We start from the raw sequence: 26,135 nt of genomic DNA, 5'->3' as shown, positions 1-26,135 counted from the left end.
AAGCCATTAAAGGAAAAAAACTGAAGAAGGGATGGAGCACAGGGGCCACAAGGACAAAAACACAATTGTTATTTTTCCAAGAATACAAGGAAACGTTGAATAGAAAGTTCTGTTATATAAAATATAGCATTATAATTGATGAAGCTTCTTGCAGAAGAAGCAAAATGTCTTAGGACATAGAATAATAGAGTTGGAAGGAACCTCATAGGTCTTCCACTCCAACCTCCTGCTTGAGTAGGAGATCCTACAGTATATCTGTCTGTGGAGATTTTCAGTCATTAGGATCATGGTTGTCCCAATGGTACTTTTTCAAGAGGCAATTGGAATTTCTGGTTTTTCTTTAAAGATGTTTCACTTCTCATCAAAAGAAGCTTCTTCAGCTCTGAGAAGCAAATCATCTTCAAAGGAAGAACAGAAAGTCCAGTTACTGTACCTCTTGAAAAAGCACCTTTGGGGGACCCGATATCATTTCAGACATATGGTTGTCCAGTCTCTTTTTGAAACCCTTCACTGGTAGTCTTCCATCTTCTTCATCTTCCTCTTCAAATAAAAAAAAATACAGTTGTCTTTTGAAAGAAAAGACATTAAACCTTCAAAATACAGTAACTATGACCTGGATTTCTGAGAAGCTCCATAGGTAAAAACACTTACTCAGAAAACTCAACTGAGACCTGTGAAGGCATTTCCTCAAATAGATCTTCATTGAATGCATACATAAACTGAGAGATCATCCCACCAATGAGAAGATCAGCTGGCTGGTACCACTCATGAGGAATGGGGATAAGATCACTCTGGTGACATTTCAGACTGGCTATATCTCCCACTAAATTAAAGATCAGAACCAAAACCATAGATTGTTTCATCTTCTGAGAGAAAATCTCAGCTTTCGGCATCTGTACAGTCTAGTTCATTTCAACTGCCAGTTTAATCCGCCTGTGATGGGAACCATTATCATTTTTGAGAAAAAATAGATTGGTTCCCACTTAAAAAGGAGATAAATGCATGTCGATGTGTGTCAGCTGAGCCTGCTAACATTCAAACTTCAGATGGATATCAGTAGATTAAAAAGGAAGAGATTTGAAAAATTAACTCTTCAGAAACCCACTTACATCAGGTCCCTCCTCCCAGTTTTGAATATCAGAGGCATAATAGACATGTTCAGACTTATTTTCCCCTGAGAAATAGTTGAACAATAGGTTGGCTGAAGCAAAATTGATTTGACTAAATCTGGAGAGAGATAATTCAGAGAATAATTCTTTGAATGCTGGGTTTGGAATTCTAAATAACATTTTTTTGCTAATAATTGTATTTTCTTTCTTCCTTCAAGTTTGGAAGGTAGTGTGGCATATTGAGTTAGCAAGTGTGCTATGCCACCCATCTATGCCCATTTAGTTTTGCTGACCCAACTGCAACCACCCAGCCATACCCACCTAGCGGCTGTGAGTTATCCCCTTCTTTCAAGAGGAGTTGGAAAGGAGGTTACGTACATGGATAGGGGTTTCCAACAAATCCTTTGGCAGCCCTTCAGGTTCAATCATTGCTTGGTGACGCAATGCTAAGAAAGCAGAATTTCAGTCTAACTATGGCCACAGTCAGAAGTTTGATCCTGGTTGACTCAAGATTGACCCATCCTTCCCTCCTTCCAAGGCTGATAAAATGAAGGCTCAGATAGTTGGGGGCAAAATGCTGACACTGCAAACCACCCTTAGAGTAATGTAACACACTATGGAGTTGCATATAAGCTATAATAGCCTTTGCTATTGCTATACCAGTGACTCTCTAACACACATCAACTCGGGTGTCATTTTCTTTATTCTGATTAACTCTTCAATGGGACTCATTGCTCTTGCCTGTCATGTCAGATGATTTCAGTGTGCTTTTTTGCATGTACATCACTTTCTCTGGAGTTTTTCTATGCCACTTTCAGCCTTCTGCTTCTCACGATATGGCTTCACCTTGGGCCTTATAACAACTATTACTGTATTTTTCGGACTATAAGACACACTTTTTTGTCTCCAAAAAAGGGGCAAAAATGTCTCTGTGTCTCATAGACTGAATATTGCTGAAGCCCCGCCCACCTGCTGGCCATTTTTTGGCCTCTGCATGCCCCATTTTTGGGCCTTTTTTTTTTTGGTCGGTTTTCAGGGCTTTTTTCTGCCCATTTCCCCCCAAAAAAGGGCCAAAAAAAGCCTCGAAAATGGGATATAAAAGCCCCCAAAATGGGCTGAAAAAGTGAAACCTCTGCTCAAGCAGAAAACCCTGATAGACAAATGGTTGTCCAAACTCTCCTTAAAAACCTCCAGTGTTGGAGCAACACAATTTCTGGAGATGAGTTATTCTATTGATCAGTCATTCTAACTGTCAGGAAATCACTCCTTAGTTCTACCTTGGTCCTCTCCTTGATTAGTTTCCATTCATTGTATCCTCTCCTGCCTTCAGGTGCTGAATGATGCCCAGCTTCTTTGTAGCAGCCCCTTAGATATTGGAACACTTGTCACCCCTTGCTCTGCCAAAATGTTTGCCTTTGTCGGTAATTTGGTACCCAGAGGATGGGGAGCTCTGAAGCAAAGCAATCTGACATCTGGGCATCATTATGTGGAGTTTTGTTGACCAGAAATATCTTCTGGAGAATGAGCAAAACCCTAAGAATGCATTAATGCCAATAAAAGGAAAAACTGGAGAAAAACCAGGAGAAAGATTTGAAGAGGCATTTTGTAAAGCAAGCTTAGACAGCCATATTCACAGGAAGGCTGAAAGATCTTCCCAGGTCATCTGAGAATGTCCAGACAGGACTTACCTTGGTGTTATTGATAAAGCAAATCCACAAACATGTGAAAAATGCCTTAGAACCCCTTGAAGTCAGAATGCCAAGCTTTTTGTAAGACTGGACTGCCTCAGGGGAGAGGTTCCAATACTTTGTATATCCTTCTTGATAAAGAAGCTAAATATTATTAGGGAAACAGAATTGATGATAATTGATATTTGAATCCCCAAATCTTACCCATACTAATAAACATTGCATCAGAAAGGAAAGATATCTAATATTGTAACTCTTTATTCTTATTATCTTCACCATAAATCTTGGTAAAAAAGTTGAATAATATTAGGAAATATAAATGACATTACAATGGATTTTTGATCCCAAAATGTTACACATACTAATCAATATTCTACTAGAAAGTAAAAAAAAAATTGAATTCTTCAGTTCTTTCTTCTTACCAGCTGATCCCTGGTATTCATCTCAGGTCTCAACAGAATGATGTAGCATTTAGGGAAAAAGATACATCCCAGTAATCCAGCACTAGAAGCTAAAATGGAGAAGATCTCCACAGCCGACAAGGCTTTTCCCGTGGAGCTCAGATAAGTTGGAACAAATAGCACCCAAACACTGCAAAATACCAGCATGCTAAATGTAATGAATTTGGCTTCATTGAAGCTGTCCGGTAATCTGCGAGCACAGAAGGCCACAAAGAAGCTGGCAAGAGCCAGGAAGCCCATGTAGCCTAGGACACAGGAGAACATGACCGGAGAGCCTTCGTTACATTCATTGATGATGGCCTCGATCACAGAATGCATGTTCAACTGTGGGAATGGAGGGAAAGATCCTAGCCAGATGGCACAAAGGCTAACTTGGATGAGAGAGAAGAAAAGGACAATGGATGTTGCCATCCTTTTTCCCACCCACTTCTTCATGTTGGAGCCTGGTCTGGTAGCCATGAAGGCTACAACCACAGTGAGGGTTTTGGCCAAGATGCAAGAAACAGCCACGGAGAAGATGATGCCAAAGGTTGGTTGTCGGAGAAGGCAAGTGACTTCACTGGGTCGACCAATGAACAGGAGAGGACACAGGAAGCAGAAGTAGAGGGAGATAAGCAGAATGTAGGTGAGGTCCCGGTTGTTGGCCTTCACCAGAGGGGTATCTCTGTGCTTAAGAAATATTCCTAATATGAGAGCAGTGATCACCGACAATGAAATAGAAATGGAGACCAAAGTAAATCCTAGAAGGTCCTTGTAAGAAAGGTATGTTACAACTTTGTGAATACAGTCATCTTTTCCTTTGGTTGGGTATTGGTCTTCTGGACATTTGAGGCATTTTTCCATATCTTTAAGACAGATAGAAAGGAAGGCAGAAAGAAAGATTTCTGGTTAATTTGTCTATAGCACTTTGTCTCCCAAGGAGAGTTGTAACATCATGAGTTTGTGTGTGTTTGTGTGTATCTTTATATATATCTTTAGATAGATAGATAGATGATAGATAGATAGATAGATAGATAGATAGATAGATGATAGATAGATAGATAGATAGATAGATAGATAGATAGATAGATAGGTAGATAGATAGAGTGGTGAGATGCAACCAGTTTTTAAACAACCGGTTCTGTGTGCACAGCATTCAGAACACAGCAATTTGAAGCTCAGCTGTTTACATTTTTACATGTAGAACAGTGGAGGTGCAGAAATCAGCTGTGCCACGCGAATCAGCTGAGCCAGAAAGAAGGAAATATAGGACAGGATAGAGCAGGGACGGGTGGGTGGGGCCAGCTGATTATCAGCACTACTGGTTCACCTGAACCAGTCCGAACTGGTAGCATCCCACCACTGGATGGATAAATAGGTAGATATATAGATAGATTCTGCAAGGAACCAGAAGATTTTGAGTTCTACTCCCACCTTAGACAAAACGTCAGTGGGGTGACCTTCACTCCGAGACACCAAAGGTAACATGGACTGATTTGTATTTCACATAAGTCGCAAAGCCCCTAACATGCTTTTTCAAGGGGCAACTGGACTTTCTGCTTTTTTTTTGAAGACGCTTTGCTTCTCATCCAAGAAGCTTCTTCGGCTTCTTGAATGAAAAGTGAAACACCTTGGATGACAAGTGAGTACCATGTGATGGGGTGAGCTCCTGTCCTTGCCCCATCTTATGCCAACCTAGCATTTCGAAAGCATGCAAATGGGAGCAGATAAATAGGTACCATTTTGGTGGGAAAGTAACAGAACTCCTTGACATCATGCTGCCTTTGTACTCAAGAGATGTCAGTTTCAGAGTTCTGGTTAGTTCACTGATGCAGCAGTTTATATTACTGCTGTTAGATGAGAAACAAGAGACTGTTATAGCAATGGATAATGTACCTGTTTTGTTTGAAATCTCCCCTTCAGGGCAAGGAACACAGTCATAGCAACAAAATTTTTCCCCTTCCTTCTTTTTCTTGTGTTTTCCACGATGGCACTGTTCATTACACACTGAAAGGGGACAGACCTAATATAAGTAGGAAAAAAAAACTGGAATGAGAATGGTACATCCAGGTATCTCTATGTACAGGTGGTCCTTGATTTACAACAGTTCATTTAGTGACCATTCAGAGTTTACAGCAGGATTGAAAAAAGTGACTTCCAGCCGTTTTTCACACTTACAACCTTTGCAAATCCCTGTAATCATGTGATCAATATCCATATCCTTGGCAACTGGTTCATATTTATGAGAATTTGGGGAGGGGGTGTTCCCATCTGGTCTAGCTGAACTTCTTTTGTCTGGTTTAGGTGACATTTTTCCTTAATGACTTAGTTATTTGCCAAAATGTGCTTGTTCATAAGGCAACTGTCAATGCAGGAGCCATTTTTGAATGTCTTCAGGGTTGCCACAGTGAGGCTGGATGGAGCTGTGAAAAACGGAGGGGGAGTATAGATAACTGAGAAGAACATGTAGCCAAAATAACATTCTTTCTTCTGGGAACCAAGGACACTCTCACCAGCACCTGGAGGGGCATGGATGGGAGACATCCAGAATGGGGAGACAGACCTGATTGGGGAATGTGATGGTTGTGTATGATGGGGGGGAAGAACTTTGGACTTTGAACTGGGTGGGGAAAACATGGGGAACTTCAGAGTCGGGTTTTACCAGTTGTGCCAATATCACATGCCTAATAAATCTCCACTTTGAGGAAGTCTCTGGCTATGGAGTTTTTATTTCATTTGGGTATTTATTTATTTATTTATTTAATTACATTTATATGCCACCTTTCTCCCGTAGGACTCGGGGCGGCACACAGCATAAAAACATGTAACAATAAGAAATCCTAAAAACAGCCAATATAAAACCCCAAACAGAATAAAATCTCATAGCAGATCAGGGAAATTGCTGAAACAGCCATATCTTCAGGTCGGTGCGGAAAGTGCGGAGGTCAAGGGTCGTCCGGAGCCCAATGGGTAACCCATTCCAGAGGGTTGATCCGGCCACCGAGAACACCCTCATCCTGGGGGCCACCAGCCGACATTAACTGGTCGATGGCACCCGGAGGAGGGCAGCCCTATGTGACCGCACAGGGTGGTGGGAGGCCGGTAGGAGGTGGTCCTGCAAGTACCCCGGGCCCATGCCATGTAGGGCTTTATAGGTGAGTTGTTACACGGGAGTAACGGAAAACTCCCTTAACAACCCGTGCGGCCTCATTCTGGACCAGCTGGAGCCTCCGGATGCACCCCAAGGGCAGCCCCATATAGAGGCCATTGCAGTAATCCAACCAAGAAATAATGAGAGCATGAGTGACTGTATGGAGGGCATCCCTGTCTAGGAAAGGGTGTAACTGGTGCACCAGGTGAACCTGTGCAAAAAAACCCCTTGTCACGGCCGTCAGATGATCCACCAAGGACAGCCGAGAATTAAGGAGGACGCCGAGATTATGAACCCTTCCAGAGGGAGTCAGTGACTCTGAAGTGATGGGGCAACTAGATCAGTATCCACAGCCACTCAGTCTTGGAGGGGTTGAGTCTATTGTTTAATGCATTGTAAGCCGCCCTGAGTCTCCGGAGAAGGGCGGCATATAAAAATAAATAAATAAATAAAAAATAATAATAAAAAGTCTGAGCCTGTTTCTACCCTTCCAGACCCGTACTGCCTCCAGGCATTGGGACATCACGGAAAGGGCATCCCTAGGTTGGTCTGGGGTGGAGATGTAGAGCTGGGTATCATCAGCATACTGATGATACCTCACCCAGAAACTATGAATAATCTCACCCAGCAGCTTCATATAGATATTAAAGAGCAGGGGGGAGAGAACTGACCCCTGCGGCACTCCATAGGTGAGGGGCCTCGGGGAGGATCTCTGACCCCCCGCCCAAACAAACTGCATACGGCCCAAGAGATAGGAGGAGAAGCACCCTAGAACAGTGCCTCCCACCCCCAACCCCTGGAGCCATCACAGTAGGATACCATGGTCGATGGTATCGAAAGCCGCTGAGAGGTCAAGTAGCACCAGAATGGAGGAAAACCCCTCATCCTGTGCCTGCCAGAGATCATTCACCAGGGTGACCAATGCCGTTTCCGTGCTGTGCCCACTCCTGAAACCCAATTGGTACTGGTCCAGATAATCCGTTTCCTCCAGGAATTGTGGAAGTTGGTATGCCATCACAGACTCAACAACCTTCACTATGAAGCAAAGGTTGGAGACAGGATGAAAGTTGTTCAAGGAGGCCAGATCCAGAGCAGGCTTCTTGAGGAGGGGTCAAACCACCACCTCCTTAAGTACGGCAGGGAAGACCCCATCCCTCAAAGAAGTGTTGATAAACGCCTGGATCTAGTCTCCAGTCACCTTTCTGGTTGCCATAACAAGCCAGGAAGGACATGGGTCCAACAAACATGTGGAGGCCCCCAATCTACCCACAATCCTGTCCACTTCATCTATGGAAACAGGGTCAAAATCAACCCAGATGTTACCTTCAAGACTAGCTCCCACTTCCTCGTCAGATCCTGCCCAGTCAGAGTCTAAACCCATTTGGATCTGAGTGACTTTGTCTTGCAGCAATTGTGCAAAGTCCTCAGCACTGTCTAGTAAGGGGTCCTCCCACGCTCCCTGATTGAGGAGGGAGTGGGTCACTCAGAACAAGGCTGCTGGGCGATTTTCTGCAGATGCAATGAGAGCAGCGAAATAGTCCCGTTTCGCCGCTTCCATTGCCACAAGATAAGACCTAATATGGGTTCTTAACTGTGCTCAATCGGATTTGGAATGGGATGATCTCCAACAGCCTTACAGGTGACTCTTCTGGTGCTTCATCTCCCGCATCTCCCACAGGTTTCCGTCTGAACCCCTTAAAATTTTCCTTAAAAACTTCCCCCAAAACCCCCTCAACCTCCTCTTTGTACCACCTCTTGGGGTTCCAAAACCCATAATCAAGGTAGGCCCTCGATAGTATGGAGGGCCAGACCTGGGAGAGGGGGAGTCTCGCGGTTCAAGAAGCTCGGCCGCTGAGTACACCCAAAAACTGAAAAGATGGAGATGACATCTGGCCATGGTTCCATAGGATAGTCTAGAAAGTCCTGGAGCCAAGAAGCAGGCAACTTTTACTTGGAACCCTGACAGCAACTGGTCTTAGTTTTTGTTTGAAGACATTTTGCTTCTCATTCAAGAAGCTTCTTTAGATTTTCAGTTAGAATTGAAGATGTTTCTTGGATGAGAAGTAAAACATCTGCCTTTTGATAAAGCACCTTTGGGACAACCATATCCTGGATATAATAGAATGGAATGGAATGGAATGGAATGGAATAGAATAGAATAGAATAGAATAGAATAGAATAGAATAGAATAGAATAGAATAGAATAGAATAGAATAGAATAGAATAGAATAGAATAGAATAGAATAGTTGGAAGGGACCTTGGAGGTCTTCTAGTCCAACCCCCTGCCCAGGCAGGAAACCCTACACCACTTCAGACAAATAGTTATCCAACATCTTCTTAAAAATTCCCAGTGTTGGGGCATTCACAACTTCTGCATGGATGACATGTGAATCTCCATAAAGACTTAGTAATTCCTTATCTATCTCCTGAAGGAATCTTTTAGACCACATTCCTGGCTACCCAGCCTCTTTACATGCCTGCTTCATCTTTAGGTATGGCAGCTTCAGTCTAGTCTCACAAACTGTGTGGTGATTCACTTTACAACCTTAACAAAAATGTTGTCAAGTCAGTCACACACAACTCAACAGCTTCTTTGCTTAACAGTGGAAAATCTGGTACCAAATATGGTCATAAGTCAAGAGCTTCCTGAATACAGAAATCATAATATTTGGAAAAGTAGTATTCCCAAGCCTATAGTATAAACAAAGCATCACATTTTTCATTTGTACTTTAATTGAAGTACAAGTCAGATTTAGAGCCTGAAAAACAGCTTATATCCCAGAGCAGTAACTAAGTTGAATTCTACTGTATAGTGCAATACTAATGCAGTATCAGGGGTTTTCAATTCAATTGTGTAGAATGTGAAGGTTGTGATTATTATTGTTGTTGTTGTGTACATCAGTGTATGATGTACACTGAAGGTGGCATTTATTTTTGTTGTACGAAGTGCAATGACAATCAAGTAAACTTAAACTTAGAGAGGATTCTGCAGATTCTACAGATAGGTTGAGATTGCACTAGAAAGAAAATAAGAGGGACTGATGTTCAGCCTTATGGCATATTTGGTCTGAGTGTCCAGGTTTTGTAGTAAAGATAATAACAGTCCTATTATTTGGGGTGATGTGTGTGAAAGCCACTGAGAAACCAAAATTGGGAACTGGGGAAAAGAGAAAGTACAGGCAAGGAAGCAAGTGGAATGATATGGAGAAGTGAAGGAACACTTGCCTGAGGTCCTTCAAACATGGCAATGTTATCTATGCTAAATCCAGACCTCATTTGATGGGAAATCAATGTTGATGATCCAACTGGAGAACATGGGCTCTCTCAAGAAACCACAAGAATACATACCTGATTGAAAGCTCTAGGCCACAAAATCATATTGTCACTGATGACAAATTCATCTTCTTGGGGTCCATTTGGATTGATCCATCCAATTTTCACCCTCTTGAAGGACCTGTTTGGAAAAATGACCATGTGCACAATGTCAATTCCACCTCTCATTTCCTTTTGCTCATTGAAGGACACGGTGTCACCAGCAGAATTGTTGAAAGAAACCCTTTGAAGATAGGGATGGAGCTAAAGGAAAGCCAAGAGGAAAAAACAGAAAAGCTTACAACATTTAGAAGAAAGAAAACAAAAGGGATGAATATCCATTAGATTTCATTTCTGCTTGCAGTTAGGGTGACATAGTTCTATTTCCCTAATTCCAGTCATTAATTCTGATTAAGAAATATTATGACCTCACAGACCTCAAATGAGCCTCAGGCTAATTTCTTCTCCATCAATTACCTAGAATAGAATAGAATAGAATAGAATAGAATAGAATAGAATAGAATAGAATAGAATAGAATGGAATGGAATGGAATGGAATGGAATGGAATGGAATGGAATGGAATGGAAGGGAAGGGAAGGGAAGGGAAGGGAAGGGAAGGGAAGGGAAGGGAAGGGAAGGGAAGGGAAGGGAAGAGGAGGGTAGGGAATGGAATGGAATCTAGAGTAGAGTAGGAATAGAATAGAATAGAATAGAATAGAATAGAATAGAATAGAATAGAATAGAATAGAATAGAATAGAATAGAATAGAATAGAATAGAATAGAATAGAATAGAATAGAATAGAATAGAATAGAATAGAATTCTTTATTGGCCAAGTGTGATTGGACACACAAGGAATTTGTCTTTGGTGCATATGCTCGCAGTTTACATAAAGAAAAAATAAAATTTATTCGACAAGAATCATAAGATACAACACTTAGTGATAGTCATAGGATACTAATAAGTAATCAAATCATACTAAGAAACAATAAAGACAGTATAAGTTGTAAAGATTCAAGCAACATGGATATAGCCATAAGCGTGAAGAAATAGGTCCTAGTAAGGATGAGGAGAAGAAGAATAGTAAAACAGTCCTAGTAGTTAATTTGACAGTGTTGTGGGAATTAGCTGTTAAACAGAGTGATGGCATCCAAGAAAAAGTTGTCCTTGTGCCTTGTTGTTCTGGTGTGCAGAGCCCTATAGCATTATTTTGAGGGTTGAAGTTGAAACAATTTATGTCCAGGATGCGAAGAGTCTGCAGATATTTTCACAGCCCCCTTTTTGACTCATGCAGTATACAGGTCCTCAATGGAAGACAGGTTGGTAGTAATTGTTTTTTCTGCAGTTCTGATTATCCTCTGAAGTCTGTGTCTGTCTTGTTGGGTTGCAGAGCCAAACCAGACAGTTTTAGAGGTGCAGATGAAAGACTGATGAGCTTTCAAAAAGTTGCCTGTTCTCCGAACTACTCAAAATTTCCGCTACCGGTTCTCCAGAAACTGTCAGAACCTGCTGGATTACACCCCTGGTCTGTGGTTAAGGGCTACTCATCGAAATAGCTGAAGAGAAAAAACCAATCTGAACATGGGCATAAAAGAGTTCCGTTGTTTTTACAATTACCTGCCAAGATTGCAGCTCAAAAGTTTCAGCAGTTTTCACCTTCCTGAAGGATCTCTGATGGGACTGAGATGACAACATGGCATTCAAAGCATGTGCTGCTGCATAAACACCATTATAGATACTGTAGCTATGTACAGTGGTTCCCATCTCAAATAGAGGCCCGGGAAGGTCCTGTAATCTCTCTTTTCCAGTACACATTACATTCTTCTCTATTTCCATATCAGGATTTGGAAAAGTACAGGCAAATGCTCGCTCCCAAAACTCCTTCAGGAAGCCCTGACTTTTGGTCTTGGATGGTTTTATGCCTTCAAGAAATTTATTGAACCCTGGAAGATCTCTTGAGTGAAATGTAAAGGAAAGGGCACCCTGAAAAAAATCCAGGTCCCAACTTCTTTGCAGGAAGGATAGTGTGAAATCAATGCCACTTGTCATGACCCATACTTTCATAAATGAATCTTTTAATTTATTTCTGGGGTCTTGTATGAATAGAATGGTTCTCAGCAGAACCAGTGTCATTGATTCACCATAGAGGAGGAATACCTTAGTTTTGTGATCAATTAAAGGTTCATCGATATATGAAGTTATTTCGATCATTTCCTCAATGTTATCCAAACAGAGGCGCTGTGGGATTTTTTGTCTGTAAGCTATGCAGATGCCATTCTGGAAAAGCAAAGCTTCCAGAGTCTGCAGGAAATTCTGTCCGTCGTCATTGTCATGAGTGAAGATCCCGATCCAGGTCCATCCAAAATGTTGGAGCAATTTAAGAATCCCCAAGTACTGTTGGGCTTCGTTGGAGACCATGGAATAGAATGAAGGGACTAGAGTGGAATGAATCTTCCCAGGGACCAGGGCACCATAGGTGAGCTACAAATATAATTATAATTTTGAAAACCGGGGGACAGCTTCATTTCTGTATGTCTGATTTTGTTACCATTTTTGAAACAACTTGTCAGTGCATAGAATTGGTTTGTCAATGCACAGAGAACCATGCATTAGTTTGGGAACTGTTTCTAAAGTATTAGTGCATAATTCATTTCCAGCAATATTTTTTGGCCAGATTAACAAAGTTGGAAAAGACTTCATAGGTCATCTAGTCTCCCCTGGTCCTTCTCTTCACTAGACTAGCCATGCCCAGTTCCTGCAACCATTCGTCTTAAGTTTTAGTCTCCAGTCCCCTCATCATCCTGGTTGCTCTTCTCTGCATTTTTTCTAGAGTCTCAACATCTTTTTTTATAGTGTGTTGACCAAACCTGGATACAGTTAATTAGCCTTTCAATTATCCTTTCCTCCTTTTAGAATCACCAGGAGTTTAACGTGAGAAAAAAAATACGTAATTTCCATGTTTTATACTGCAAAACCCCTACCTGTGGAATCTTGTAGAGACCAAGGATATCTGCCATGTAAAAAGAGGTATCAGAACCAAGTCCTCCAATGATGGCTATCAGATTCTTCTGTCTAGTACATTTGTAGTTGAGAAGAAAGCTCCTTGATTTGAAGAGGAGGTCCAAGGTGGTCCGATAAGTCATCTTTGCATCATAGTAGCTGTCGTAGATATGGATTCCAAGGGTAACATTAGGCAAGATCTGGGGATCCTCATTGATCTCCTTCACAGCAAAGGCCACGGCAAGGGCATGCTGGTAGAACTTTGTCACCATACTGAAAATAGAAGTGCATTCTTTTCCTAACATGTGCATAAATCAAGCTTCCAATGTTTACAAAGCTACAAAACGTCCTTAGCAAGCATCCTATTCATGTTTGCAAAAACACTCTTTTACTTGATGTTTTTTCTAAACTCAGTTACATAAGCCCACCTAGTTTTTAAAATGTGATCTGCAATAAAAAACTTGAGAGATTGAAATCAGTTAAATGCAACACTATAAGAAATATTAATTTTTTAATTGAATTGAATTTTTAATTGTAATTGTATTTCTTTTTTAAAAAAGAAAAAACATAGTTCACTATTCAGAATTATTTGGTAAGAGGGGTTGTTGTATAGATTCAATCAATTGATCAATAAATTTAGAAGTTTAGCATAGAAGCCATTAAAGGAAAAAAACTGAAGAAGGGATGGAGCACAGGGGCCACAAGGACAAAAACACAATTGTTATTTTTCCAAGAATACAAGGAAACGTTGAATAGAAAGTTCTGTTATATAAAATATAGCATTATAATTGATGAAGCTTCTTGCAGAAGAAGCAAAATGTCTTAGGACATAGAATAATAGAGTTGGAAGGAACCTCATAGGTCTTCCACTCCAACCTCCTGCTTGAGTAGGAGATCCTACAGTATATCTGTCTGTGGAGATTTTCAGTCATTAGGATCATGGTTGTCCCAATGGTACTTTTTCAAGAGGCAATTGGAATTTCTGGTTTTTCTTTAAAGATGTTTCACTTCTCATCAAAAGAAGCTTCTTCAGCTCTGAGAAGCAAATCATCTTCAAAGGAAGAACAGAAAGTCCAGTTACTGTACCTCTTGAAAAAGCACCTTTGGGGGACCCGATATCATTTCAGACATATGGTTGTCCAGTCTCTTTTTGAAAGCCTTCACTGGTAGTCTTCCATCTTCTTCATCTTCCTCTTCAAATAAAAAAAAATACAGTTGTCTTTTGAAAGAAAAGACATTAAACCTTCAAAATACAGTAACTATGACCTGGATTTCTGAGAAGCTCCATAGGTAAAAACACTTACTCAGAAAACTCAACTGAGACCTGTGAAGGCATTTCCTCAAATAGATCTTCATTGAATGCATACATAAACTGAGAGATCATCCCACCAATGAGAAGATCAGCTGGCTGGTACCACTCATGAGGAATGGGGATAAGATCACTCTGGTGACATTTCAGACTGGCTATATCTCCCACTAAATTAAAGATCAGAACCAAAACCATAGATTGTTTCATCTTCTGAGAGAAAATCTCAGCTTTCGGCATCTGTACAGTCTAGTTCATTTCAACTGCCAGTTTAATCCGCCTGTGATGGGAACCATTATCATTTTTGAGAAAAAATAGATTGGTTCCCGCTTAAAAGGGAGATAAATGCATGTCGATGTGTGTCAGCTGAGCCTGCTAACGTTCAAACTTCAGATGGATATCAGTAGATTAAAAAGGAAGAGATTTGAAAAATTAACTCTTCAGAAACCCACTTACATCAGGTCCCTCCTCCCAGTTTTGAATATCAGAGGCATAATAGACATGTTCAGACATATTTTCTCTTGGGAAATAGTTGAACAAGAGGTTGGCTGAAGCAAAATTGATTTGACTAAATCTGGAGAGAGATAATTCAGAGAATAATTCTTTGAATGCTGGGTTTGGAATTCTAAATAACTTTTTTTTTTTTGCTAATAATTGTATTTTCTTTCTTCCTTCAAGTTTGGAAGGTAGTGTGGCATATTGAGTTAGCAAGTGTGCCACCTGGCCATGCCACCAATCTATGCCCATCTAGTTTTGCTGACCCAACTGCAACCACACAGCCATACCCACCTAGCGGCTGTGAGTTGTCCCCTTCTTTCAAGAGGAGTTGGAAAGGAGGTTACGTACATGGATAGGGGTTTCCAAGAAATCCTTTGGCATCCCTTTATGTTCAATCATTGCTTGGTGACACAATGCTAAGAAAGTAGAATTTCAGTCTAACTATGCCCACAGTCAGAAGTTTGATCCTGGTTGACTCAAGATTGACCCATACTTCCCTCCTTCCAAGGCCAATAAAATGAAGACTCAGATTGTTGGGGGCCAAATGCTGACACTGCAAACCATTCTTAGAGTAATGTAACACACTATGGAGTGGCATATAAGCTATAATAGCCTTTGCTATTGCTATACCAGCGACTCTCTAACACACATCAACTCGGGAATCATTTTCTTTATTCTGATTAACTCTTAAATGGGACTCATTGCTCTTGCCTGTCATGTCAGATGATTTCAGTGTGCTTTTTTGCATGTACATCGCTTTCTCTGGAGTTTTTCTATGCCACTTTCAGCTTTCTGCTTCTTATGATATGGCTTCACCTTGGGCCTTATAACAAGTATTATGGAACACTGCTATCTTGTCACCCCTTGCTCTGCCAAAATAGTTGCCTTTGTTGGTAATTTGGTACCCAGAGGATGGGGAGCTCTGAAGCAAAGCGATCTGACATCTGGGCATCATTATGTGGAGTTTTGTTGACCAGAAATATCTTCTGGAGAATGAGCAAAACCCTAAGAATGCATTGATGCCAATAAAAGGAAAAAACTGGAGAAAAACCAGGGGAAACATTTGAAGAGGCATTTTGTAAAGCAAGCTTAGACAGCCATATTCACAGGAAGGCTGAAAGATCTTCCCAGGTCATCTGAGAATGTCCAGACAGGACTTACCTTGGTGTTATTGATAAAGCAAATCCACAAACATGTGAAAAATGCCTTAGAACCCTTGAAGCCAGAATGCCAAGCTTTTAATAAGACTGGACTGCCTCAGGGGAGAGGTTCCAATACTTTGTATATCCTTCTTGATAAAGAAGCTAAATATTATTAGGGAAACAGAATTGATGATAATTGATGTTTGAATCCCCAAATCTTACCCATAGTAATAAACATTGCATCAGAAAGGAAAGATATCTAATATTGTAACTCTTTATTCTTATTATCTTCACCATAAATCTTGGTAAAAAAGTTGAATAATATTAGGAAATATAAATGACATTACAATGGATTTTTGATCCCAAAATGTTACACATACTAATCAATATTCTACTAGAAAGTAAAAAAAATTGAATTCTTCAGTTCTTTCTTCTTACCAGCTGATCCCTGGTATTCATCTCTGGTCTCAACAGAATGATGTAGCATTTAGGGAAAAAGATACATCCCAGTAATCCAGCACTAGAAGCTAAAATGGAGAAGATCTCCACAGCCGACAAGGCTTTTCCCGTGGAGCTCAGATAAGTTGGAACAAAAAGCACCCAAACACTGCAAAATACCAGCATGCTAAAGGTAATGAATTTGGCTTCATTGAAGCTGTCCGGTAATCTGCGAGCACAGAAGGCCACAAAGAAGCTGGCAAGAGCCAGGAAGCCCGTGTAGCCTAGGACACAGGAGAACATGACCGGAGAGCCTTCGTTACATTCATTGATGATGGCCTCGATCACAGAATGCATGTTCAACTGTGGGAATGGAGGGGAAGATCCTAGCCAGATGGCACAAAGGCCAACTTGGATGAGAGAGAAGAAAAGGACAATGGACGTTGCCATCCTTTTTCCCACCCACTTCTTCATGTTGGAGCCTGGCCTGGTAGCCATGAAGGCTACAACCACAGTGAGGGTTTTGGCCAAGATGCAAGAAACAGCCACGGAGAAGATGATGCCAAAGGTTGGTTGTCGGAGAAGGCAAGTGACTTCACTGGGTCGACCAATGAACAGGAGAGGACACAGGAAGCAGAAGTGGAGGGAGATAAGGAGAATGTAGGTGAGGTCCCGGTTGTTGGCTTTGACCAGAGGGGTATCTCTGTGCTTAAGAAATATTCCTAATATGAGAACAGTGATCACCGACAATGAAATAGAAATGGAGACCAAAGTAAATCCTAGAAGGTCCTTGTAAGAAAGGTATGTTACAACTTTGTGAATACAGTCATCTTTTCCTTTGGTTGGGTATTGGTCTTCTGGACATTTGAGGCATTTTTCCATATCTTTAAGACAGATAGAAAGGAAGGCAGAAAGAAAGATTTCTGGTTAATTTGTGTATAGCACTTTGTCTCCCAAGGAGAGTTGTAACATCATGAGTTTGTGTGTGTTTGTGTGTATCTTTATATATATCTTTAGATAGATAGATAGATGATAGATAGATAGATAGATAATAGATGATAGATAGATAGATAGATAGATAGATAGATAGATAGATAGATAGGTAGATAGGTAGATAGATAGAGTGGTGAGATGCAACCAGTTTTTAAACAACCGGTTCTGTGTGCGCAGCATTCAAAACACAGCAATTTGAAGCTCAGCTGTTTACATTTTTACATTTAGAACAGTGGAGGTGCAGAAATCAGCTGTGCCACGCGAATCAGCTGAGCCAGAAAGAAGGAAATATAGGACAGGATAGAGCAGGGACGGGTGGGTGGGGCCAGCTGATCATCGGCACTACTGGTTCACCTGAACCAGTCCGAACTGGTAGCATCCCACCACTGGATGGATAAATAGGTAGATATATAGATAGATTCTGCAAGGAACCAGAAGATTTTGAGTTCTACTCCCACGTTAGACAAAAAGTCAGTGGGGTGACCTTCACTCCGAGACACCAAAGGTAACATGGACTGATTTGTATTTCACATAAGTCGCAAAGCCCCTAACATGCTTTTTCAAGGGGCAACTGGACTTTCTGCTTTTTTTTTGAAGACGCTTTGCTTCTCATCCAAGAAGCTTCTTCGGCTTCTTGAATGAAAAGTGAAACACCTTGGATGACAAGTGAGTACCATGTGATGGGGTGAGCTCCTGTCCTTGCCCCATCTTATGCCAACCTAGCATTTCAAAAGCATGCAAATGGGAGCAGATAAATAGGTACCATTTTGGTGGGAAAGTAACAGAACTCCTTGACATCATGCTGCCTTTGTACTCAAGAGATGTCAGTTTCAGAGTTCTGGTTAGTTCACTGATGCAGCAGTTTATATTACTGCTGTTAGATGAGAAACAAGAGACTGTTATAGCAATGGATACTGTACCTGTTTTGTTTGAAATCTCCCCTTCAGGGCAAGGAACACAGTCATAGCAACAAAATTTTTCCCCTTCCTTCTTTTTCTTGTGTTTTCCACGATGGCACTGTTCATTACACACTGAAAGGGGACAGACCTAATATAAGTAGGAAAAAAAACTGGAATGAGAATGGTACATCCAGGTATCTCTATGTACAGGTGGTCCTTGATTTACAACAGTTCATTTAGTGACCATTCAGAGTTTACAGCAGGATTGAAAAAAGTGACTTACAGCCGTTTTTCACACTTACAACCTTTGCAAATCCCTGTAATCATGTGATCAATATCCATATCCTTGGCAACTGGTTCATATTTATGAGAATTTGGGGAGGGGGTGTTCCCATCTGCTCTAGCTGAACTTCTTTTGTCTGGTTTAGGTGACATTTTTCCTTAATGACTTAGTTATTTGCCAAAATGTGCTTGTTCATAAGGCAACTGTCAATGCAGCAGCCATCTTTGAATGTCTTCAGCGTTGCCACAGTGAGGCTGGATGGAGCTGTGAAAAAGGGAGGGGGAGTATAGATAACTGAGAAGAACATGTAGCCAAAATAACATTCTTTCTTCTGGGAACCAAGCACAGTCTCACCAGCACCTGGAGGGGCATGGATGGGAGACATCCAGAATAGGGAGACAGACCTGATTGGGGAATGTGATGGTTGTGTATGATGGGGGGGAAGAACTTTGGACTTTGAACTGGGTGGGGAAAACATGGGGAACTTCAGAGTCGGGTTTTACCAGCTGTGCCAATATCACATGCCTAATAAATCTCCACTTTGAGGAAGTTTCTGGCTATGGAGTTTTTATTTCATTTGGGTATTTATTTATTTATTTATTTAATTACATTTATATGCCACCTTTCTTCCGTAGGACTCGGGGCGGCACACAGCATAAAAACATGTAACAATAAGAAATCCTAAAAACAGCCAATATAAAACCCCAAACAGAATAAAATCTCATAGCAGATCAGGGAAATTGCTGAAACAGCCATATCTTCAGGTCGGTGCGGAAAGTGCGGAGGTCAAGGGTCGTCCGGAGCCCAATGGGTAACCCATTCCAGAGGGTTGATCCGGCCACCGAGAACACCCTCATCCTGGGGGCCACCAGCTGACATTGACTGGTCGATGGCACCCGGAGGAGGGCAGCCCTATGTGACCGCACAGGGTGGTGGGAGGCCGGTAGGAGGTGGTCCTGCAAGTACCCCGGGCCCATGCTATGTAGGGCTTTATAGGTGAGTTGTTACATGGGAGTAATGGGAAACTCCCTTAACAACCCGTGCGGCCTCATTCTGGACCAGCTGGAGCCTCTGGGTGCACCCCAAGGGCAGTCCCATGTAGAGGCCATTGCAGTAATCTAACTGAAAAATAATGAGAGCATGAGTGACTGTACGGAGGGCATCCCTGTCTAGGAAAGGGCATAACTGGTGCACCAGGTGAACCTGTGCAAAAAAACCCCTTGTCACGCCCTTCAGATGATCCACCAAGGACAGCCGAGAATTAAGGAAGATGCCGAGATTACGAACCCTTCCAGAGGGAGTCAGTGACTCTGAAGTGATGGGGCAACTAGATCAGCATCGACAGCCACTCAGTCTTGGAGGGGTTGAGTCTATTGTTTAATGCATTGTAAGCCGCCCTGAGTCTCCGGAGAAGGGCGGCATATAAAAATAAATAAATAAATAAAAAATAATTTAAAAAAGTCTGAGCCTGTTTCTACCCTTCCAGACCCGTACTGCCTCCAGGCATTGGGACATCACGGAAAGGGCATCCCTGGGTTGGTCTGGGGTGGAGATGTAGAGCTGGGTATCATCAGCATACTGATGATACCTCACCCAGAAACTATGAATAATCTCACCCAGCGGCTTCATATAGATATTAAAGAGCAGGGGGGAGAGAACTGACCCCTGCGGCACTCCATAGGTGAGGGGCCTCGGGGAGGATCTCTGACCCCCCGCCCAAACAAACTGCATATGGCCCAAGAGATAGGAGGAGAACCACCCTAGAACAGTGCCTCCCACCCCCAACCCCTGGAGCCATCGCAGTAGGATACCATGGTCGATGGTATCAAAAGCCGCTGAGAGGTCAAGTAGCACCAGAATGGAGGAAAACCCCTCATCCTGGGCCTGCCAGAGATCATTCACCAGGGTGACCAATGCCATTTCCGTGCTGTGCCCACTCCTGAAACCCAATTGGTACTGGTCCAGATAATCCGTTTCCTCCAGGAATTGTGGAAGTTGGTATGCCATCACAGACTCAACAACCTTCACTATGAAGCAAAGGTTGGAGACAGGATGAAAGTTGTTCAAGGAGGCCAGATCTAGAGCAGGCTTCTTGAGGAGGGGTCAAACCACCACCTCCTTAAGTACGGCAGGGAAGACCCCATCCCTCAAAGAAGTGTTGATAAACGCCTGGATCTAGTCTCCAGTCACCTTTCTGGTTGCCATAACAAGCCAGGAAGGACATGGGTCCAACAAACATGTGGAGGCCCCCAATCTACCCACAATCCTGTCCACTTCATCTATGGAAACAGGGTCAAAATCAACCCAGATGTTACCTTCAAGACTAGCTCCCACTTCCTCGTCAGATCCTGCCCAGTCAGAGTCTAAACCCATTTGGATCTGAGTGACTTTGTCTTGCAGAAATTGTGCAAAGTCCTCAGCACTGCCTAGTAAGGGGTCCTCCCTCGCTTCCTGATTGAGAAGGGAGTGGGTCACTTGGAACAAGGCTGCTGGGCGATTTTCTGCAGATGCAATGAGAGCAGCGAAATAGTCCCGTTTCGCCGCTTCCATTGCCACAAGATAAGACCTAATATGGGTTCTTAACTGTGCTCAGTCGGATTTGGAATGGGATGATCTCCAACAGCCTTCCAGGTGACTCTTCTGATGCTTCATCTCCCGCATCTCCCGCAGGTTTCCATCTGAACCCCTTAAAATTTTCCTTAAAAACTTCCCCCAAAACCCCCTCAACCTCCTCTTTGTACCACCTCTTGGGGTTCCAAAACCCGTCATCAAGGTAGGCCCTCGATAGTATGGAGGGCCAGACCTGGGAGAGGGGGAGTCTCGCAGTTCAAGAAGCTCGGCCGCTGAGTACACCCAAAAACTGAAAAGATGGAGATGACATCTGGCCATGGTTCCATAGGATAGTCTAGAAAGTCCTGGAGCCAAGAAGCAGGCAACTTTTACTTGGAACCCTGACAGCAACTGGTCTTAGTTTTTGTTTGAAGACATTTTGCTTCTCATTCAAGAAGCTTCTTTAGATCTTCAGTTAGAATTGAAGATGTTTCTTGGATGAGAAGTAAAACATCTGCCTTTTGATAAAGCACCTTTGGGACAACCATATCCTGGATATAATAGAATGGAATGGAATGGAATGGAATAGAATAGAATAGAATAGAATAGAATAGAATAGAATAGAATAGAATAGAATAGAATAGAATAGAATAGAATAGAATAGAATAGAATAGAATAGTTGGAAGGGACCTTGGAGGTCTTCTAGTCCAACCCCCTGCCCAGGCAGGAAACCCTACACCACTTCAGACAAATGGTTATCCAACATCTTCTTAAAAATTCCCAGTGTTGGGGCATTCACAACTTCTGCATGGATGACATGTGAATCTCCATAAAGACTTAGTAATTCCTTATCTATCTCCTGAAGGAATCTTTTAGACAACATTCCTGGCTACCCAGCCTCTTTACATGCCTGCTTCATCTTTAGGTATGGCAGCTTCAGTCTAGTCTCACAAACTGTGTGGTGATTCACTTTACAACCTTAACAAAAATGTTGTCAAGTCAGTCACACACAACTCAACAGCTGCTTTGCTTAACAGTGGAAAATCTGGTACCAAATATGGTCATAAGTCAAGAGCTTCCTGAATACAGAAATCATAATATTTGGAAAAGTAGTATTCCCAAGCCTATAGTATAAACAAAGCATCACATTTTTCATTTGTACTTTAATTGAAGTACAAGTCAGATTTAGAGCCTGAAAAACAGCTTATATCCCAGAGCAGTAACTAAGTTGAATTCTACTGTATAGTGCAATACTAATGCAGTATCAGGGGTTTTCAATTCAATTGTGTAGAATGTGAAGGTTGTGATTATTATTGTTGTTGTTGTGTACATCAGTGTATGATGTACACTGAAGGTGGCATTTAATTTTGTTGTACGAAGTGCAATGACAATCAAGTAAACTTAGAGAGGATTCTGCAGATTCTACAGATAGGTTGAGATTGCACTAGAAAGAAAATAAGAGGGACTGATGTTCAGCCTTATGGCATATTTGGTCTGAGTGTCCAGGTTTTGTAGTAAAGATAATAACAGTCCTATTATTTGGGGTGATGTGTGTGAAAGCCACTGAGAAACCAAAATTGGGAACTGGGGAAAAGAGAAAGTACAGGCAAGGAAGCAAGTGGAATGATATGGAGAAGTGAAGGAACACTTGCCTGAGGTCCTTCAAACATGGCAATGTTACCTATGCTAAATCCAGACCTCATTTGATGGGAAATCAATGTCGGTGATCCAACTGGAGAACATGGGCTCTCTCAAGAAACCACAAGAATACATACCTGATTGAAAGCTCTAGGCCACAAAATCATATTGTCACTGATGACAAATTCATCTTCTTGGTGTCCATTTGGATTGATCCATCCAATTTTCACCCTCTTGAAGGACCTGTTTGGAAAAATGACCATGTGCACAATGTCAATTCCACCTCTCATTTCCTTTTGCTCATTGAAGGACACGGTGTCACCAGCAGAATTGTTGAAAGAAACCCTTTGAAGATAGGGATGGAGCTAAAGGAAAGCCAAGAGGAAAAAACAGAAAAGCTTACAACATTTAGAAGAAAGAAAACAAAAGGGATGAATATCCATTAGATTTCATTTCTGCTTGCAGTTAGGGTGACATAGTTCTATTTCCCTAATTCCAGTCATTAATTCTGATTAAGAAATATTATGACCTCACAGACCTCAAATGAGCCTCAGGCTAATTTCTTCTCCATCAATTACCTAGAATAGAATAGAATAGAATAGAATAGAATAGAATAGAATAGAATAGAATAGAATAGAATAGAATAGAATAGAATAGAATGGAATGGAATGGAATGGAATGGAATGGAATGGAATGGAATGGAATGGAATGGAAGGGAAGGGAAGGGAAGGGAAGGGAAGGGAAGGGAAGGGAAGGGAAGGGAAAGGAAGGGAAGGGAAGAGGAGGGTAGGGAATGGAATGGAATCTAGAGTAGAGTAGGAATAGAATAGAATAGAATAGAATAGAATAGAATAGAATAGAATAGAATAGAATAGAATAGAATAGAATAGAATAGAATAGAATAGAATTCTTTATTGGCCAAGTGTGATTGGACACACAAGGAATTTGTCTTTGGTGCATATGCTCTCAGTGTACATAAAGAAAAAATAAAATTTATTCGACAAGAATCATAAGATACAACACTTAGTGATAGTCATAGGATACTAATAAGTAATCAAATCATACTAAGAAACAATAAAGACAGTATAAGTTGTAAAGATTCAAGCAACATGGATATAGCCATAAGCATGAAGAAATAGGTCCTAGTAAGGATGAGGTTGTGGGAATTAGCTGTTTAACAGAGTGATGGCATCCGAGAAAAAGTTGTCCTTGTGCCTTGTTGTTCTGGTGTGCAGAGTCCTATAGCATTGTTTTGAGGGTTGAAGTTGAAACAATTTATGTCCAGGATGCGAAGAGTCTGCAGATATTTTCACAGCCCCCTTTTTGACTCATGCAGTATACAGGTCCTCAATGGAAGACAGGTTGGTAGTAATTGTTTTTTCTGCAGTTCTAATTATCCTCTAAAGTCTATTTCTGTCTTGTTGGGTTGCAGAGCCAAACCAGACAGTTTTAGAGGTGCAGATGAAAGACTTATGAGCTTTCAAAAAGTTGCCTGTTCTCCGAACTACTCAAAATTTCCGCTACCGGTTTTCCAGAACCTGTCAGAACCTGCAGTATTACACCCCTGGTCTGTGGTTAAGGGCTACTCATTGAAATAGCTGAAGAGAAAAAACCAATCTGAACATGGGCATAAAAGAGTTCCGTTGTTTTTACAATTACCTGCCAAGATTGCAGCTCAAAAGTTTCAGCAGTTTTCACCTTCCTGAAGGATCTCTGATGGGACTGAGATGTCAACATGGCATTCAAAGCATGTGCTGCTGCATAAACACCATTATAGATACTGTAGCTATGTACAGTGGTTCCCATCTCAAATAGAGGCCCGGGAAGGTCCTGTAATCTCTCTTTTCCAGTACACATTACATTCTTCTCTATTTCCATATCAGGATTTGGAAAAGTACAGGCAAATGCTCGCTCCCAAAACTCCTTCAGGAAGCCCTGACTTTTGGTCTTGGATGGCTTTATGCCTTCAAGAAATTTATTGAACCCTGGAAGATCTCTTGAGTGAAATGTAAAGGAAAGGGCACCCTGAAAAAAATCCAGGTCCCAACTTCTTTGCAGGAAGGATAGTGTGAAATCAATGCCACTTGTCATGACCCATACTTTCATAAATGAATCTTTTAATTTATTTCTGGGGTCTTGTATGAATAGAATGGTCCTCAGCAGAACCAGTGTCATTGATTCACCATAGAGGAGGAATACCTTAGTTTTGTGATCAATTAAAGGTTCATCGATATATGAAGTTATTTCGATCATTTCCTCAATGTTATCCAAACAGAGGCGCTGTGGGATTTTTTGTCTGTAAGCTATGCAGATGCCATTCTGGAAAAGCAAAGCTTCCAGAGTCTGCAGGAAATTCTGTCCGTCGTCATTGTCATGAGTGAAGATCCCGATCCAGGTCCATCCAAAATGTTGGAGCAATTTAAGAATCCCCAAGTACTGTTGGGCTTCGTTGGAGACCATGGAATAGAATGAAGGGACTAGAGTGGAATTAATCTTCCCAGGGACCAGGGCACCATAGGTGAGCTACAAATATAATTATAATTTTGAAAACCGGGGGACAGCTTCATTTCTGTATGTCTGATTTGTTACCATTTTTGAAACAACTTGTCAGTGCATAGAATTGGTTTGTCAATGCACAGAGAACCATGCATTAGTTTGGGAACTGTTTCTAAAGTATTAGTGCATAATTCATTTCCAGCAATATTTTTTGGCCAGATTAACAGAGTTGGAAAAGACTTCATAGGTCATCTAGTCTCCCCTGGTCCTTCTCTTCACTAGAATAGCCATGCCCAGTTCCTGCAACCATTCGTCTTAAGTTTTAGTCTCCAGTCCCCTCATCATCCTGGTTGCTCTTCTCTGCACTTTTTCTAGAGTCTCAACATCCTTTTTATAGTGTGTTGACCAAACCTGGATGCAGTTAATTAGCCTTTCAATTATCCTTTCCTCCTTTTAGAATCACCAGGAGTTTAACGTGAGAAAAAAAATACGTAATTTCCATGTTTTATACTGCAAAACCCCTACCTGTGGAATCTTGTAGAGACCAAGGATATCTGCCATGTAAAAAGAGGTATCAGAACCAAGTCCTCCAATGATGGCTATCAGATTCTTCTGTCTAGTACATTTGTAGTTGAGAAGAAAGCTCCTTGATTTGAAGAGCAGGTCCAAGGTGGTCCGATAAGTCATCTTTGCATCATAGTAGCTGTCGTAGATGTGGAATCCAAGGGTAACATTAGACAAGATCTGGGGATCCTCATTGATCTCCTTCACAGCAAAGGCCACGGCAAGGGCATGCTGGTAGAACTTTGTCACCATACTGAAAATAGAAGGGCATTCTTTTTCCAAACATGTGCAGAAATCAAGCTTCCAATGTTTACAAAGCTACAAAACATCCTTAGCCAGCATCCTATTCATGTTTACAAAAATACTCTTTTACTTGATGTTTTTTCGAAACTCAATTAAATAAGCCCACTTAGTTTTTAAACTGTGATTTGCAATAAAAAACGTGAGAGATTGAAATCAGTTAAATGCAACACTATAACAAATATTAATATTTTTTTTGAATTGAATTTTTAATTGTAATTGTATTTTTTTTTTAAAAAAAAAAAGAAAAAACATTGTTCACCATTCAGAGTTACAGTTTACTTGGTAAGAGGGGTTGTTGTACATATTGAATCAATTGATCAATAA

General features: G+C 41.4%; 2 protein-coding genes across 2 annotated transcripts; both read right to left on the bottom strand.

Moving 5' to 3' along the window:
* Positions 1-3,201: 3,201 nt before the first annotated feature.
* On the bottom strand, positions 3,202-12,973 carry LOC139324845 (vomeronasal type-2 receptor 26-like). Its single transcript, XM_070954597.1, has 5 exons — positions 12,683-12,973; positions 11,859-12,182; positions 9,738-9,965; positions 5,134-5,260; positions 3,202-4,103 (listed from the first exon to the last, which is right to left on the bottom strand). The coding sequence occupies exons 1-5, from the start codon at positions 12,971-12,973 to the stop codon at positions 3,202-3,204; spliced, it is 1,872 nt and encodes a 623-aa protein (XP_070810698.1).
* Positions 12,974-16,067: 3,094 nt separating this feature from the next.
* Positions 16,068-25,760, bottom strand: LOC139324844 (vomeronasal type-2 receptor 26-like). Its single transcript, XM_070954596.1, has 6 exons — positions 25,470-25,760; positions 24,648-24,971; positions 22,586-22,813; positions 20,072-20,144; positions 17,999-18,109; positions 16,068-16,969 (listed from the first exon to the last, which is right to left on the bottom strand). Exons 1-6 carry the CDS (start codon positions 25,758-25,760, stop codon positions 16,068-16,070), a joined length of 1,929 nt encoding a protein of 642 aa, XP_070810697.1.
* Between the last annotated feature and the right edge of the window lie 375 nt (positions 25,761-26,135).

Source organism: Pituophis catenifer, unplaced genomic scaffold (genome assembly GCF_029215685.1).
Source record: "Pituophis catenifer annectens isolate HBS135680 unplaced genomic scaffold, rPitCat1.0.hap2 SCAF_15, whole genome shotgun sequence".
NCBI classification, from domain to species: Eukaryota; Metazoa; Chordata; class Lepidosauria; order Squamata; family Colubridae; genus Pituophis; species Pituophis catenifer.
This window is presented reverse-complemented; position numbering and strand designations above follow the sequence as displayed.

What these genes read in the sequence shown, in the direction of transcription:
- LOC139324845 (XM_070954597.1), bottom strand. Translation starts at nt 12,973, where the DNA reads ATGGTGACAAAGTTCTACCAGCATGCCCTTGCCGTGGCCTTTGCTGTG. An exon ending in GTCTCTACAAGATTCCACAG is followed by an intron (nt 12,183 to 12,682) that starts GTAGGGGTTTTG and finishes TTATATTTGTAG; the next exon opens with CTCACCTATGGTGCCCTGGT. An exon ending in GGCCTAGAGCTTTCAATCAG is followed by an intron (nt 5,261 to 9,737) that starts GTATGTATTCTT and finishes TACTTATATTAG; the next exon opens with GTCTGTCCCCTTTCAGTGTG.
- LOC139324844 (XM_070954596.1), bottom strand. Translation starts at nt 25,760, where the DNA reads ATGGTGACAAAGTTCTACCAGCATGCCCTTGCCGTGGCCTTTGCTGTG. An exon ending in TTTTGATACCATCGACCATG is followed by an intron (nt 18,110 to 20,071) that starts GTATCCTACTGC and finishes GTCCCCTTTCAG; the next exon opens with TGTGTAATGAACAGTGCCAT. An exon ending in GGAGATTTCAAACAAAACAG is followed by an intron (nt 16,970 to 17,998) that starts GTACAGTATCCA and finishes TCTGTCTTAAAG; the next exon opens with ATATGGAAAAATGCCTCAAA.